At 41.2% G+C, this 17,625-nt stretch overlaps 1 protein-coding gene across 25 annotated transcripts in view; it reads left to right on the top strand.

The window, feature by feature from the left end:
• The window catches only part of MAGI1 (membrane associated guanylate kinase, WW and PDZ domain containing 1), a 677,304-nt gene that overhangs the window by 626,862 nt on the left and 32,817 nt on the right, over window positions 1–17,625 (top strand). For 19 of the 25 annotated variants that reach the window (XM_017955299.2, XM_017955302.2, XM_017955304.2 and 16 more), the window contains 3 exons: window positions 2,148–2,179; window positions 12,607–12,823; window positions 16,762–16,845. In XM_017955299.2, coding sequence (XP_017810788.2) covers window positions 2,148–2,179; window positions 12,607–12,823; window positions 16,762–16,845 — 333 coding nt within the window. The remainder of the gene's footprint in view (window positions 1–2,147; window positions 2,180–12,606; window positions 12,824–16,761; window positions 16,846–17,625) is intronic. The other 6 variants (XM_017955308.2, XM_017955309.2, XM_017955310.2 and 3 more) reach the window with 1 other exon arrangement.

Consider the following 17,625-nt stretch of genomic DNA (forward strand, 5'->3'; position numbering starts at 1 on the left):
GATGACTATGGCGAAACCTTACTGATTCCAGTTAACTAAGAAGGTCTCTCTGAATTAGGAGAAAATATGAATTTAAAGATGTCATCTTATATAATTTTGAGGTTTGTACAGTGACCCACACTAATACAACCTAATAATATTTCTTAAGGGAATCATATGAATAAGTCAAGAAAAGCACCTGATCATTATTTAAAAAAAAAAAAGACATATCAAAATTGTTCAACACAGTTATTTGTATCCATAGGTAAAATATTTTCTCCTATAACCTTTTTTATATTTTAATATGCTTAGCAGATGATTTTTCTCTAGTTAGTGCAAAATAACCGTACCACTTCCTTTCTGAATGACGTAAATTAGCCAAGGAAGGAAAAAAGGTGTAGTCATTTGAGTAACTCCTCTGTGCCAGGTAGGACGCTCTTAAACATTTTCTCTTGTTTCATTATCTTAATAATCTTATGAAGTGAGTCTTACTATTTTCACTTCATAAATGGAGAAACTGAGACAGAGAGGGCCCCAAAGCATTTTGTTAACGGATGCCTATCTGAGTTTGCCTGACTTGAAAGAGTAATACTCGACTGTATCAGAGTTTCCTTAAATACGGTCCTCGGATTCTCTGTATCAGAATCTCCTGGAATTTTTGCTAATACTGCAGATTCCACGGCCCCCAAGGGTGGGACCTGGGCTGCTGCATTTCTAACAAGCTACCAAGTGTGCTTTATGCCCTCTAAGGTCTGGGAGCCAGACTTCTATGGTGACCTCATTTTGGTGACGCGAGGAATCTTGCCAGAGAGTGCCCCCGTGCCTCCCAGCACGAGTAATCCTCATCATGCCTCACTCCCAGTGGGCATTTTGCAGGCTCATCTGGACTGCTTCCTCCTTACTCACCCACTTGCCTTGCCTCACCTCATATTGCTTGTGCTGAACTTAGCATCGCTTATGGTTTGACAAGTCACTTCCAAAAGAGTTGACATCATCACACTCCCTAGGAATCACTTTCAAAAACAGGTTGAAATCTCCAGTGCAGCATCGCCAGATCCCAGGCTTCTCTTGTGTGCTTTACACAGATAGAATCTGCATTTTGCATTGTAACTGCTGCCCAAAGGAAAAAAATCAAAAGAGGCAACAACTTGCAGAAATGATTACTTTTGAAACACCAGTATACGCTTTATTTTCCTTTCTCGCCTGTCTTTCGCACCCTTCCCTGGTAGTAGATTTCCCGTAAGTCTGCCCCTAATTGCTCCTGACTTCCCTAGAATTGGGGAGATCACTTGTCCCTTCCAGCTCCAGCCCTCCCACTAAGGGGGCAGGGTTTTGGAAGAGCCACCTAGATTCAATGACCACATTTGCCTTTCTTTCTCCATTACTATCTTTTTCGTTCAGCTTTGTGCAATTTTTCTTTTTCACTCCCAAATGACATGATTTCCCTTTTGAAGGGCTAGTCCTGCTCCAGTCCTTTCCAACAAGCTGTGAGTAGGAGGTTGCTTGGATAACTGGCAGACATCGAGACAGACGTGTGCTGATGATCCAGAGGGGACCCTAGACCAACTTGGATTTGTGTTCATTTGTTAGCATTCTGTGTTGGCAAAAGAGCATCCGTCTTTGTTTTGGTATTGAGCTCATCCAAATAAAGCAGCATTTCCTCTTCTGAAAGGCAGAGGAACAAAAAAGAAAAGACCAAAAAGAAATTTTAATTTTAACCATGTACTCCTTTGAAACTAAATATATACCCTTTCCTCTGTCCTGATTGGTCCGTTTCAATTGACAAGTGGATCGTGTGGAAAGGAAATATCCTGGACTTAATTGTAAGTTAAGTCTCTCTTAATCCAGAAGAGCATTTGAGATTCTGTCCAAGTGTTCAATTTCCCAGGCCGCTGAGGTCTGTGAATTTCTTTTCCCAGCCTCCAGGCTGCTGCAGTACAAGTCAGCATAGCTAATGCAGATAGATCTCCTGCCTCTCGCTCTCCTCCTCCCTCTGCTTTGATTCGATATGAACAGCCTGGTAACTCCGATGCTGGGGAGAAATCTGACATAACTCTGCAGATGGCTAGGTTGCCATGGAACACCTGGGGATTGTTCTTTAAGGAAAAGGTAACATTTATATGCTAATGATTTCTTCCCCCCTCCCCTCCTTGTTGCATTTTTTCCAGGGCTGCCAGTTCCCAAGAAGAGCCCAAAGTCGGTAAGGACTTGTCAGTTACTTGGTGCTTGCTGGGGCTGGGGTGGATGGTCGGGGGCTGGAGGTGGGAGGGTACTCTGTGGGGCTTCACTTCACTAAATGTGTTTTACAGTGGATGGGGGAGACAGGAGCCGGGGCTCATTTTCTTAAGTTCTGGGGATCCGTTTGTTATAGAAGGTATTTGGGCTTGTCTTTAACTGTATAGTGATTTGTGGGCAGGCTGCAGGAGCAGGATAAAGAATGCATGTTTGAAATCTTCTCTATATAAATGCATCCAAACTCTCCTTCAAAGGGATGAGTTTCTTAGCCGTTTTAACTTGATACAAATGCTATTGTTTCCTTTGGAAGGAGAGAAAAAAAGAAAGCTCCACCTGCTCCGTGAGTAGCATTGCTCTCAACTGGTGTTCCCAGCCGTCCACTTGTCTACCCATTCTCTCCCTTAGCTTTCTTAGGCGCCAGAGGATGAATTATTTACAAAATAAAAAGCCTGTAGGTTTAAGGAAGAATTGCTCTGCCCCATATATGTGACCATGCTCAGATGGAACAATGTTCACTGCCCCAGCACTGAGAATAAGACATTTCCTTGCTGTGGAAATGTCCTTTGTTGTTTTGCCAGCTTTAGCAGCATTATGCTGCAGGTATAGGATTCTTTTAAAAAAAAAAAATCAATGTTTTGCTGTCTTTTCTAATCTGGTTTCCCTGAAGATGCATTACCTAGTTGACATGTTAGCTAATAGCTTAGAGGCTATAGTGTTTTGCTTGGTGGTATGGGTTTATGCTCCCAGGGCACTAATGACAAATTAAAATGCTGCTTAACTCAAAATCTGGAACTCCAATGCCTGTGAAATTGATCTGGGTGGAAGGGGCTTCCCAATTCATTAATATTAGGATAAAGAGGGATGTTTCCATGTGCTTTAGAAGATTTGGGGGAGGGAAAATGTACAGCCTCGTGCCATCCAGGAAGGGAGAACCTTGAAAACTTTGCGGCTTACGGTGCTGCAGCTGAATTCTTTCCACCTGTCTCCCAGCCTGGCAGCACGAGGCAGAAGTTTATTAAGATGAGAGAGGGAGCTTCCTGCATTTTTAAACCTCACTCCTAAGTTCTCCAAAGAGAAAAACCTGCAATAGTTGATGTGATTCTGATGGCATAGTGCCGTGGTGATTGGAATATTGACTTCAGGGCTGGTTTCCTTGTCAGTGTGTGTTAATGTCCAGGCAGAAAAGTGCTGGTTGGTGCCCACATTGGAGCCACAAAGACGCCAAAGTGTGTGCATGTGCACATGTGTGTCTCCCTGTCCTTTGGTCATAGCCAGTAACCCATCTGCCTTCAGAAAAATGAAAGGAAATCCAGAAGATGTGTCTCATAAGCTTGAGTTAACATGAACCATTCTTTTTTCTCCCCCACCCCAGTCACGCTATATTGATACATGGGCTTATTTTACATACCCCATATGGAATGGAGTCCTAACAAGGAGTGTGCTGAGGGAGACATAGTAGTTTTGCACAGGTAGCATGACGTCAAGTAGCAAGGTGTTCTTTTCCATTTTGCATTCCATTTAAATTTAGTGTGCAAAAGGATTTTTGTAATTCATTTGCATTCCTTCTTCCCCCGAGTGTTTTGGAATTACCTGGTGAACTCAAAGGCTATCAAATAGGTATTGAACCTGCATTCACCAAGTCAGTTAAGAGAATTCCCTATGACAGTTAATTTTTGCAGAAGCCATGTCATTAGCAAGCAGCAAGCCAATTACTCGGGCTGCATTCCTAAGAAAGAAGCTCTCAACTGCTTTGCCCATAGTCTGCTGGCTCTTAATTACCACAAGCTAAGAGAGTGATGTGTTGCTGGGTTAGAAAAGAATAAGCCCCCAGCTTGGGACTTGTCCTTACCTGATTTCTGCGCCAGGACAAGGATGAGGGTTTTCACAGCATTGCTGGCACGCACTGGCAGCTGCTGTACAAAATTTGGGAGCTGTTGGCCAAGGTCTGCTGTTGGATGTAAAGTGCTGTTAACATCTGTGATCAGTGAGAGTCCTGTACAGGTGGGTTGAAAGCGGTTTCCCTTTCCCAGTTTGAATTTTGATGATGTCCTGCCAGGGAGACAGATGATTATGGGATTTTTCTGGTGGGGTCAGAGGGAATTCACAGGGAAGCTGGATGTGCTGGTACCAGAAAGCCATTCAAATCATGACAGATAAGGTCCATTATGCAGGATGCATAATGAAAAGCACACTGATTGTACCTGGGTTGTGACTCACTTAGATTTGGCAATAGCTCTGAGCATATGTGCACAGTGGTCTTAGCCCAGGACTGTTGTGTTGTGGTTGTTTTGTTTATTTGATTAGAGGCTCCTGACAATGTTGGTTTGCTCATGTGACTGGCAGCTTCCTTTTGCCCTCATACCTTTTTTTTGTTTTTTTTTTTTTTTTTAAGGTTTTCAATAATTAAGTAGTTGGGTTTTTATTAGAACAGAAGGACTTATCTTTTTTTATCTCGTTTCTTCTCCTGGATAGTCCCTGTAGCTTACTCTTAATAAGCAATTTCACCTGCAAGATTTAGTTTAAATGTTGAAATTGTGGTTTATATACTCATTGGGGACAATGGCAGTATCTTAATAAAATTTTATTAATTTAATACCTGGACTTTCATAACGTCAGGGATTTTTCTGCCAAATAGCAGAGACAAAAATAAGACATATTTTCTGTCAGGCTTTAGACCTCTCTGGGAAACTGATTCTGTGGCCCAACTTAATCGTCCTTACTGAAAACTCATTTAACTGAGACTCTCAGTCTAAATCACCCACAAGGATCTTGTGTATGAGAATTTAAAACTAAGTATCACACCAAACCCTGAATTTTAAGTCAGTATCCACCTGTTTTCTTATGAATTCATTTCCCAATTATTTTCCCTTCATCTGTCCCCTCTTTTTTTTGAGACGGAGTCTCACCTTGTCATCAAGGCTGGAGTGCAGTGGCACAGTCATAGCTAACTGCAGCCTCGAACTCCTGGGCCCAAGCAGTCTCTTGCCTTAGCCTTCCTAGTAGCTGGGACTATGGGTATGCACCACCATGCCTGTCTAATTTTTATATTTTTTGTAGAGACGGGAGTCTCACCATTTTGCCCAAGCTGGTCTCAAGCACTCCTCCTATCTTGGCCTCCCAATGTGCTGGGATTACAGTCATGTGCCACCGCACCTAGCTATCATCTTCTATTTATCCATCTGTTCCTCCACCTACACATTCATCTTTCATCCTTTCATTCATCCATTATTCAGAAAACTAGTATTTAGAACCCATTAAATATCAGGTTTGGTGTGAAGCGCTGGAAATACTATAATAAATAAGATGGTCATGGCACCTCTTTTCTTGCAGTTTGCAAACAAACCATTTATTGATTGCTCCTTACAAAAAAAAAAAAGATTCATTGTCACAAATTTCCAAAATGTTTGTGCAGTCATTTCATCAACAAGTATTTATTATTTTATGTGTGCCAGGCCCAGTGCCAATATTTGATAAGAATTAAGCAGAAAACATCCCTGCCCTCATGGAAATGGGGAGGGAGAAACAATAACCACATCAATAGGCAGATCTACAGAGATCCTCCCCTCGTAGGGATTAAAGTGTGATGAGCGTTAATAAAGCAGAAATATAACACGGAACCAAGTACACACATAATGTAATCATTCCATTCTTAATTATAAGAACCTATAAGTCATCATAAAGTGCCAACACCCACGATTGAGTAAGTACTGTGATTGAGCTGTAGAGTACTTTGGAGTTCCCCAGCAGCCTAGGCAACATAGGAAACCACATTCTTTACTCAGCTCTTATTGTCAGATGAAAGAAAGTGTACCATATTCACTAAAGAGACAAGATTTTCCTATTTACAAAAGAAAAAAAAAATATCCTACAAGAAGTTTTCATATAGAGGACCCTGGATGGTGGGGAAAGCATCCAGTGCCCATCCACATTGAAGAGGCAGTCTCTTCAACAGCCTCTTTACAGCAGACATAGCAAGCTGTCTGCAGGGTAGCCACAGTGATAGGTTTTTGTTCCACTATCCTCTCTGTCCCTTTCCCCTGCAAGAGATGCTAAAGGAAATTGCTGAAAACTAGTCATTAGGAAATGTGAGGGAGATACTCCTTTTACACACACATACACTGAGTGACTCTGGCCTAGATCATTCCATTTTATGTACCCTGCCTCTTTCTCAGACTCACCCAGTTGTGTGGCACCTGTCTTCCTTTTCCCTAATGCCCCCGGGTGATAACCAGCATGATGATTGATCCCATCAAAGCTTCTACAGCCTACAAGAAGAAGCAGTGAGAGTAGTAGATGGGTGAAGGCATAGGATCACTTAAGTCAGTCTCCTTGCCTCTCACTTCCCATGGCAACTCCCCTTCTCTGCCTTTTGGAACCCTGGAAGATGGACTTTGCCATTGTATTACATTCCTTTAAAACATGCAATGTGAACCAGAATCCATTTTCATATCCAGTCAGTGCCTGCCTTTTCTTCTCCATTAACTCCTCTTGCCCACCTTTTTGGAAGAAATCATTTGACTTAGACCCATAAATGATAAAAGAAACAAACAAAAAGAAGGACCATCCTCTGCATTGGCTTGGATTCGAGTCTCTGATTTTCACACAGCCTTTAATGACATTGGCCTAATACCTCATCAGCACTTGGAGTTTTTCCTGTTGTCCATGTAAATCGCTGCAGTAGCCTTCGCTCTTGGCAGATAAGTGAACTGTAAATAATTTTGCTTTAAAATGGATCGATTTGTCATTTTTAAGCCACATGAATTCTTTTCATCATTTAAGCTCCTAAGTGCTGTCTGTATTCATTTGCTCTTCCAAGCAAATATTTTCAGTTCACTTTATAAGTACCTACATTTTGAAATCATTCTGGGAAATACTGATGAGTTGATTTTTTCTTCCCGTTTCCATTTATAAAAACCATTATGTCTTCCCAATTTCCCTGGCCTGACAGTAAGTAAGGGAATCATTCATTTCATAGAGGTTGGTACAGTTTTAGTTTAAAAGGTCTTGTGATACAGGTTCATGGTCAACATGTGGCCAAAGACCTTTATGGAATTTTTAAAATTGAGCCCATTTCCATATTCCTAGCTGGCTATGAATTGAGACTCAGCAATAAGACTCTTGCTTCAAAAATACCAGCATAGTGACAACAGTTAGCGTTGGAAATTCCTTTCTTAACATATGGGACCCCTTCTCAACCAGTTACTCACACTAGAGATGTGGTGGGTAGATATCCTTGTTTCTAAGCTCTCCTCCTTTTGGTGATCCTCTTCACCTCTCTTCTCTCCTGTCCCCTCCATTCTCCGGCTCCTCAGCCTCCTCCATTCAGTCTGTCAGCAATCCCTGTTGAATTTGGCACCAAAGTGTCTTCTGACCTCACTTGTTCTTTTCCTGGGTAACTCCAGCTACCCTGGTGTTGCCCACCTTAGGTTCCCACATTGACTGTAGCTGGGGCTTCCTGACTGGCCTCTCTGCATTCACTCCTATTCCCCACCAATCCATTCACCACCCAGTAGTGACACCAAACTTTCTGGAAACATGTTGGCTCTTGGAACATCCCCACTTGAACTTCATTAATGGATTCCCCCTCTTGAAACTAAGAATGAAACCCAAACTCCTTACGTAGCCCACAGGGCTCATGCGTTATGTGGCCTCCCAGTTCCTCTCAGGCCACCCTTCCTTGCTTTGCCACACTAGCTTTTTTGTTCAGAAAGTCCACTTAGCACACCCTATTTTTTTTTTTTTTTTTTTTTTTTTTGAGATGGAGTCTCGCTGTGTCACCCAGGCTGGAGTGCAGTAGTGTGATCTCGTCTCACTGCAAGCTCCACCTTTCCAAGTGATTCTCGTACATCAGCCTCCCAAGTAGCTGGGATTACAGGTGCATGCCACCACGCCTGGGTAATTTTTGTATTTTTAGCAGAGACGGAGTTTCACCATGTTGGTCAGGCTGGTTTCGAACTCCTGACCTCAAGGGATCTGTGTTACTCGGCCTCCCAAAGTGCTGGGATTACAGATGTGAGCCACCATGCCCAGCCTTCTCTTTCTATTAATAGATTTTTTCCAGAGTCCTCTCTTTACCACCTTTCTAAAGGACGTTGCAGTGTGTTGCTATCAATATATTATATTTGATTAATATTCATCTACACACACTACGTATACACACACTTAGATACATGCCCAGGGATAAATTTCAAGAGCTCAGGTACCATCTATTCCTTGTTTACACGTTGTTTCCCTCGGTATCTGGCACACAGCAGGTGATCCTATGTATTTATTGGGTTAAGTGAATAAATCTATTGCAGGTAGGGCAGCCCACTTAGGAGGGCCTGGGCTGGATGTTATATCATTGGTCTACTATTTTTCCATTTTTCCATGTTCTTAGTGTGCACAGGGTTTCGTTAACAGACTTAAAAGTATACCTTTAACTACAGCTACTTGTCTTTGGACTAGTGTCTCACCTAGGAAAATGAGGTGAAATAAAATCGCATTAAATGCAAATCTGATCCTGTGTCATAAATAGTTCAGAAGTGAACATATTCTCATGTCCCTAGTCTTCTAGGAAGTGATCCAGACTACTGAAAATGCATACAAGTTTTCTTTAATTTGGGAGATATATAAACGTGGTTTTTTTCCTGGACAATTCTGGGTTCTAACCAGATAAAGGACAACCTCATAGCCGATCAGCATGCTCACAGAAAATTAAAAAAAAAAAAAAACTTCAAACTCCCCCCACACCCACAGCATAGTTTTAAAAAATCCAGAGTGCCAACAAGATACTAAATTACTGAATGTATCTTCAAATTAATGAGTTTTCATAATTGAACTTGAGAAGGAACATAGAGTGAGGTTAAGTCTTAGCAGGGAGAACATCCAGAAAGCTTCCAGATTATTGTGTATTTAGCCCATTAGTGTGCCATTTATATATGTCAGTTAGAGATAGCTGAGTGGTGGCACAGTTTTTCGAGCACATTCTCAGGATGCTCCTTTACTTTTATTTTCTAATTTGAGGTATAAAGTTTAGATGGCATTTAAAAGAGACTCAGAGGTGCAGTTTGACCAAGAGGCAGTTTTGCAAACTCATTCCAGATTGTGTCTGTCATTTGGTGTTAAATTGGACCTAAATGAGTCATTTATTGGGGAGGTGAGAAAGGGTGTTATAATTTGAAAAATGGCCCAGGTGGTTCCAGTAGACTTCATTTGCACTCTCTGTTTCTGGTGGAACCATCTCTTCAGTTAGACGTAAGAGATCTAGGTCTTCCATGTCAGGGATTTGTTATACTGGGACAGACATGAGAGGGTTTCAGAAACCCACGATGTAACATGCTGAATCTCTGCACACGCATGTACAGGTATGTATGTAAAAGCACATACGCATTTTCTCTGGGATACAGGTCCAATACTTTTATCAGACTTTCTCGGTGGGTCAGGGATGCCAGAAGGATATTTCTCTCCAGTTCAGGAAGAGGGATCAAGTGGAAAAGGTTTGAGTTAGTCTTCAGGGGGTAATGGCCCAAGAAGACAATAGAACAGAAACTGCAAATAACCCTACAAAAGAAGCAGCAGCACAAGGCTGTTTCCTGCAGGTAATCCTGCAGTGTGCACACCTTTGTGAAGAGTAGTTTCCACATGAGGAGGAGACCAGAGCTTCCAGGGTCAGAATTTAGTGCTCATAGGCCGGCCCTGCAATCAATCTGGCATCTACTAATTTGAGGAACCAAAAGAGAGTGGTCCTTTGAAGGGAGGCATGCCACTCTCAGGTAAATGCAGAGGTCTTTTATTGAGCTTTTTGCTTTTACATTTAAAATATCTTCCCCCTTCAGAGGTGAACAAAAGTAAAACATTACTAAAATGTAAAAAAATAGGAAGTAGCAGTTCCCATTAATTCTATTTACCAAGGTTCAGTTTGAAATGAAAATGACTTTAAATTTTGTCTTGATTATAAAAAGTATTCTCTGTGCACTATAAAAATAAAAAAGGTAGGCCGGGCGCGGTGGCTCACGCTTGTAATCCCAGCACTTTGGGAGGCCGAGATGGGCGGATCACAAGGTCAAGAGATCGAGACCATCCTGGCAAACATGGTGAAACCCCGTCTCTACTAAAAATACAAAAAAAATTAGCCAGGCGTGGTGGCGGACGCCTGTAGTCCCAGCTTCTGGGGAGGCTGAGGCAGGAGAATAGCGTGAACCCGGGAGGCGGAGCTTGCAGTGAGCCAAGATCGCGCCACTGCACTTCAGCCTGGGCAACAGAGCGAGACTCCATCTCCAAAAAAAAATAAAAAATAAAAAATAAAAATAAAAAAGGTAGGTAAAATGGGAAAGTATAATGATAAGAGGGAAAAACTCCACCCGTAATCCCATTTTCTCTATGCACTGTTATGTATGTTCACACAAAAAATGGACCGATGCTATACATGGTTGTTTATAATCAAGACCCTTGTAAAGACCATATTGAAGAGGGGGAAAAAAAACAAAAACGAAAAAAAACAACATTCCCATGTGCATGCAGAAGAAAATGGGTATGGTATCCATCATTTACATTTTTTGACTCTGGCCCTGGGAGCTGAATTCACTGTTGGAGGAGAAACTGTTGAAGTTGGCAGAGCCGGCTTCTATCAACTCTTTGGAGTGGCAACCAAATCTGAGCTGAGCACTTGATCCTCAGAAGAGAAAAACGGTGACATGGGGTTATGATGGTGTTTGTTCCCACCCAAACATCAGCGTGTTTTCCTGGCATCTGCACCAGTGTGTTTTTCCCCTTGAATTGGAGTGAATTAAGCCTCTCATACAGTTTTCCCAAGACCTTCAGAGTAGCTTAGAATATGGTCCTCAAATTTTTCCCACAAGCATATCAAGTGTAATTTTAAATGGTCTATCTTGCCTTCATTAAATACATGTCCATTTGTTCTCCATTTTGAATCCTTGCCGATATCTGCATTCAAATCTGTAATAGTCAAGAGCAAATGAAGTTTTTGTCCTCCTTGGGCTTTCTTCAGATACGTGTTTCAAAGCAAGGACTGGAAGTAGAGGAAATACAGGGACCTGAGAATTAAGTGAAAGGACCTTGCAAATTTCCAGCAGAATTCCAGGGAAATGAAAGATGAAGGATCCCTGGGGAGACAGCAAGGAAAAATGGTCTTGATAGGATTGATCGGAACACCCGGTGGAAGATATGGGCTCTGTAAAGAACTTCAGGGATCTAGAATGCTCAAGGTCAAAGCTCTTACAAAGTACTTTAAAACCATGAGCTCTACAGGATCTATAAGAGTGAAGGGAGAGCCCCTTCCTGCCCTCAACCCCATACAGTGCTTTAAATCAGATAAGTATAGTGACGTGGTGTCTATGGTGTATGAGGCATGACTGCAGGATTTTTTTGTTTTGAATAGGGAATGCTAAACACCTGAGATTACCGCAGTCTTTTATTGGAGAAAATAAGAACTACAGTTATTTCCTGTTCTACCTACTATTTTCCTTTCCATTAGGTCTTACTCTCCATTCATTAGCCATTCTAACAGAGCATTTCGTAAAATGAGAAGGGTCTTTGCTGAGCAGATTTTAATAAACAAGGACTTGGTTATTCAATTGAAATTTAAATGGAACTCTTCTCCTTTGAATATTATAATACTTGAACTTTGGAGAAGTTGCAAATCTAAGAAGGCTGACCCCCGGAGGTCAACTCATATACAAAGTTTGATCATGGTTTTCAACCAACAGTACTATCGGCAGTTTAAGAGATGAAGTGTAATGTTTGCAAAATTGATTAGCTAAGAATTATGGAAGTTCTTCATATATTAGTAATTTATACACATAGAAATACCAGTAAACATATAATGCTAGGCATGATTTTTGAAAGATCTGACCTCTGTTTTTTTGTTTTTTTGTTTAACAGTCGAAAAGAATGGATAGCAAACTCTTAGAGAGGAATTGGGTATTTCATTATTAAAAGATACAAGACATGGAGTCCTGAGGAGCATCTTTAGTCCTGATTATATTTCTTCTGTATATTATAGCCTTATCGTAAACCACTCATGGTATTTGGTGTCACATATTTTTGTGAAAATGAGGATGTTAAAACTGATCCATCTTGCAATAAACGAGCATAGCATCTTAGCTGAGAAGCTGTGATGAATATTGGATTTGTTTTCCGCTATAACCCAGAGGACAGTATGGGTTATGATTATGTCTTTCTATCTGGCCCACCCCTCTGTTTGTCTGCCACTCACCTAGGGATTTATCTGCATTCAGCATTAGCTGGAGAAAGGTGGGAGCCAAAATACTGTTGATATACTTATGTATGTGTATGCAGAAGTGCTAAACAAAGACAAGCTGGTGGAAAACACCCACTCAGAGAACCAATAATGATCTTTTCTTCTTGCCCCTCTCACTTGCTTACTTTCAGCAACCACTGGAAAGGAAAGACAGCCAGAATAGTTCTCAGCACAGTGTTTCCAGCCACCGGAGCCTGCACACAGCATCCCCAAGCCACAGCACACAGGTGCTCCCCGAGTTCCCACCTGCAGAAGCCCAAGCTCCAGATCAAACTGACAGCTCTGGCCAGAAAAAACCAGATCCTTTTAAAATCTGGGCCCAGTCGAGGAGCATGTATGAAAACCGACGTGAGTAGCATCCTGGCCTCTGTCTTACCCTGACCCCTCCACAGGGCTCTACCTTTCTTTTGAAGGTTATTGAAAATAGAGGAGTTGCAGTATATAAACCAGATAAAGTGAAATCCACAAGAGGCAAAAGTATGGCCAAGGGAGTGGACTCTGCTGGCTATCCATGGAGGCCTCACTATGCCTTCAGTCTGGGGAGAGGGTAGAAGTGGATGGTTATCAAATAAATGCCCTGGGTGAAAATGGTTTTTTTTTCCTCCCTTCAGTTAAAAGGCATGGTAGATAAGAGCTGCTGTCTCATTAATTCCCTGAGTGGAGATTGTGATGTGCTCTGAGCACAAATCCAATATGCAGTAGAACTTAAATATGATTGACTGGGATTGTAGGGCTAATGAGAAGAAATTAAATGCTTTTTAAGTGGTCTCTTGATTTTCAAAAATACTGGTAATTTTTTTTAACCATTATAATCTCTCTAAACATTTCCCACAAAAAGGAAAAAACAATAGCAGTGAGGGGTTGTGCTTTAATTACTTATCCAGTGCTTTACCTTTTCTATAAATACAAGCTAGTGATAGTATACTTTGTAACTTCTTGGCTCATATAAACATAATATCACTCTCATGTTTAATGTCTTACTTTTTATTATGAAATGATTTCCAAAAACTATTCGCCATAAATAATATTCATTTATCTTACCAATGGAAGTTCCTAAAATGCCTTAATTTTAGGCGATGCAAACTGCTTGTTGTTGTTGTTGTTGTTGTTGTTCTTGGGTTGCTGTTTTCTGATATTTTCTTATGAGTATAATTGGTCAGGGTGAGGCAGCTATGAAGAACAGATACCTCATTTTCTCTTTTTGGTATGGGGTAGGGGAGAGGTGTTGTGACGGTGGAGATTCGGTTTGTTGAAGGGTCTGAGAGAAGCTGGAAGAGTGAAGAGTGAAGAGTGCTCATCCTCCCCTCAGTATAGGTTTCATTTCTAGCTGCAACAGTGGTCACTGCTCAGCAGGGACATCGAGAGTCGTGGCAGAGAGGTTGTGTGAGGTGTGGGGCCCTGGCCTCCTGTCCACCACACAGACTTGGCTGTGCTGTGCTTCCTTTGCCGGCTGAAGTGTATGCTGAAAGTCAACTTCTCTGTGACCAAGCAAAATGGGGCAGTGAGGCCAGCATCCTTGTCTGAGGAGGAAGGTTGGTCAGTCCACTGAGTGATACTCAGCAGTTTGGGGGCAGAGGTGAGCCTGGAGTCTTGCTGGTTATCAAATGTTAGGAGTTGCTCAGGGCTCTATCCTTTTCCTCCTCAAGGGAGAAAAATTACTGCCTTCTTACTACCACAATGCATGGAATTAAATAGGCTGTTTTGGCTACAAGTTCACTCTGCTGACAAAAAGCCCACTGATTTGAGCAGGGACTTATTTTAGTCGCTGGACTAGAAAGACACCCCTAAAGTACCCCCGAGGCCTGACTAAAGGAAATGAAGTTCCATTTGGAATGACCTCATATGCAGTGGATGCTAACCAGGAACCAGATTCTGTCCTCATTGTGTCTCCTCACTCACTGTAGTGATTTCACTGAAGTAAACCGTTTAAGAGATGTTTGTAAAGAGGAGCGTTTTCACATTCCCTCCACATTTCTCTCTAAACATGTGGCTCGTCCAATCAATGGCCCGACTTCAGTTAATGTTGAGATATTGCTTTATTGACCGAGCTCCTGCTTTCCTCAATACAGTACACATTTATGATTGAGTTTTCCTGTATGAATCTTTTCATGATAAAATGAATTGCATTCTGAAGGGCTGGCAGGGGCATCATGGGTTGACAGGATAATTCTAAAACATCCGTTTAATAGAAGGCTTTTGCTCAAATGCCATTTTTACCCTGGTGGTGGCAAATTTTCTTAAGAATTTGACCTAATCAAATGTTTCTTAAAAAGTTTTCACCAGGAAAAAAAAATAAGAAAAAATATGTAATGTGGCCATAGCCAGCTGCTATAAGTACTGAAATTGCTCAGGTGGCAGCCAGACTGAAATATTTGGGGCCAGGCATCGTGACTTACTCATGTAATCCCAGCACTTTGGGAGGCCTAGGCGGGCGGATCATGAAGTCAGGAGTTGGAGACCAGCCTGGCCAATATGGTGATACCCCATCTCTACTAAAAAATACAAAAATTAGCCAGGTGTGGTGGCGTGTGCCTGTAGTCCCAGCTACTCAAGAGGCTGAGGCAGGAGAATCACTGGAACCTGGGAGGCGGAGCTTGCAGTGAGCCAGGATCATGCCACTGCACTCCAGCCTGGGTGACAGAGTGAGACTCTGTCTCAAAAAAGAAAAGAAAAGAAATATTCAGAATGGTGCCAGTTTTGTTCCTTCACTTTCTTTAACATCTGAGGAATCGGATAGAGCAGCACAAATGGGAATCTATTCCTTTTTGGTAATTGGAGGCTCTGTAGTTGACTGATAGATAGTAGCAACCTAATTGATGTTAAGATTCACATTGATTTCTTCCTCACTACTAAATGAGGATAATGATGAGACCTCCCCCTGGCCCCCATGGTGATTCTTCAGTATCTGTCACAGATTTTATTTTCACAGCACCTAGGAATGAACCTGCATCAATCTTGTGTTTGAATCAGTATTTTTCTTTATCTCAGATCAGTTTCTGCCATTCCCTTAGGTTGTTTCGTATCTTGTCTTTCAAAGAGAAAAAAGTGTATAGCCTTGTTAGATGTGATTCTCTGCCCCTTCTCCCCAAGACAGTAAAATGAGCAGAGTACTCCAGGAAAAACAGGAAAATTGAAGTCAGCAACAGCAGCCTAACTGTGCCATATTACCCTCTTTTTGTTGGAAATACATTGTTCTTTTTCTTTTCTTCTATTATTAGGGGCAATGTGGAGATTAACACAATATGTGATCGCATTCCTTCACATGGTCTAAATTTGTTGCGATGTACCATATTTTTGATATGGCCATCTCTCAAGGCAGCAGCATTAGAATGAATCAGTCTGAATTACACATGTGTTCATGAATCCCTTTGAAGGGTTTCAATGTTTAATTAAAAACAAAGACTAGCACTAAAGTCCTTTAAAAGCCATGTTGCCTGTTTTATAGTTTCTCTAGAATTGTGCACATCTTAAAAACGACAGTGATGCAGTCTTATTAGTAAATGTTTAGGAGAATCAGATCACATCCAGTAGCATTTACTGCAAAAGAAATTATAAGGCTTGTAGTTGAGACTTTGCCTGTTCACTATATAGCTTGGAAGAAAAAGCTCAAAACTGTCCTATTAACCAACATTGTAAATCTGTCCTGCCTTGGAGAGACATGCTTACAAGTTTGGAAGTGGCGATTGAGCTTCTTTATCATAGTAAGCTTAAGAAGCTTGGATGTACCTCCAGATTTTAAGAGCTATTATGACAGTATTTGTGTGTTTGTTCAGTTCTCCGATAGATCCATTGATTTGCATCTCTAAATATAAGACTGTTCTGGCTTGAAATGCTTAGAATTCACCTGAACAGATATTAGTACAAGAATAAATTTCATCCTGAACTTGATACACTTTTGAATAAATGCTGTAGTTTAATGGTAGCACAAATATACTTAAATTTTTCCAAAAGCAATAAGGGTTTAGACAAACCATGATTGAAGTAAGGCCAATCAAGAATGTGTACTTTAGAGTGTCATTAAATAAGGAGAGTTTAAGATAGTAATAGGAGTTATAGGAAACTCTCAATGGTGCAGTTGTAAATTCTAGCTTTTTGATAGGTAAAGCACTGTGAAAAAAAAAAAGAAAGAAAAAAATGGAATCAAACTATGGTCTTTTTAAATAACAGCCATGACCTTTATTGTGAAAGCTGAACTGCCTGTTCCTTATCAGTCAAAACTAAATTAAAGTGAACTAAGAGAAAGAATGTACATTAAGCTTTGCAAAATTGTGAAATTAATATTCCAGCCATGTCACCTTCACCTGCATCGGGATTGAGCAAGGGTGAGAGAGAGAGAGAAATCAATTCCACGAATTTTGGAGAATGTCCGAGTAAGGATCTGCTGAAAACTTTTGTCTCTCCATTTTCATTCATCTTGTTTGATGTTCTCATTGGTCTGGGGGCCTGGAGAGAAGTTCAGAAAAGAGAGGGAAGAAAAGAGGGGCATGAAGGGAAGTGCCTTGGAGCTCTTGTTGACCAAATGCAAACCAAAGACAAGATGGAATAAAAAGGGTTTTGCATGCCCTTGTCAAGTCTGGAAATGTGTTAGTATGTCTGTAGCAATGGAGACACCAGGAGGTTTCTCTGCAAACCTGGTGGTTCCATTCTCTCTAATTATCAAAGGAAGTCTTTTGACTGCTTTATTGAGTTGTCACTGGCATTGCCAAAAGGAGACTAACTGCAGAAATTGTTCATATGCAAGGGCTTACAAATGAAAACTGGACAAGGTTTTCTTAGCTCTATTTGATTTAGCCTCACTCAAAAAAAAGGGATATTAATATCGGAAAAATGGTTCTACCTTACTGCCGCCTAAAAACTTAATTGTAATAAAACCTGCCTGAAGTAAGGAAGGAAACAATTTCGGGGGAAGTAGTTTAGAAACTTCAGTGCCTCTAAGAAGAGGTGGCCTCGGAGGACACAGAAGAGAGAAATTTCATAATCCCATAATGTGTTTCAGTACTGATTTATTGCCAAAGTTATATATTGGGGTAAATGGCATTTAGTTGGTAGAAGAGTAGAATTGTTAAAATGCCAAAATTGAAGTAGCAGAAGACTTTCTTTGTAACATGTCTGTGTGTTGATGTTTGTATCTGTGTTTTCTGGCTCGCTGT

This window comes from Papio anubis, chromosome 2 (genome assembly GCF_008728515.1).
Source record: "Papio anubis isolate 15944 chromosome 2, Panubis1.0, whole genome shotgun sequence".
NCBI classification, from domain to species: domain Eukaryota; kingdom Metazoa; phylum Chordata; class Mammalia; order Primates; family Cercopithecidae; genus Papio; species Papio anubis.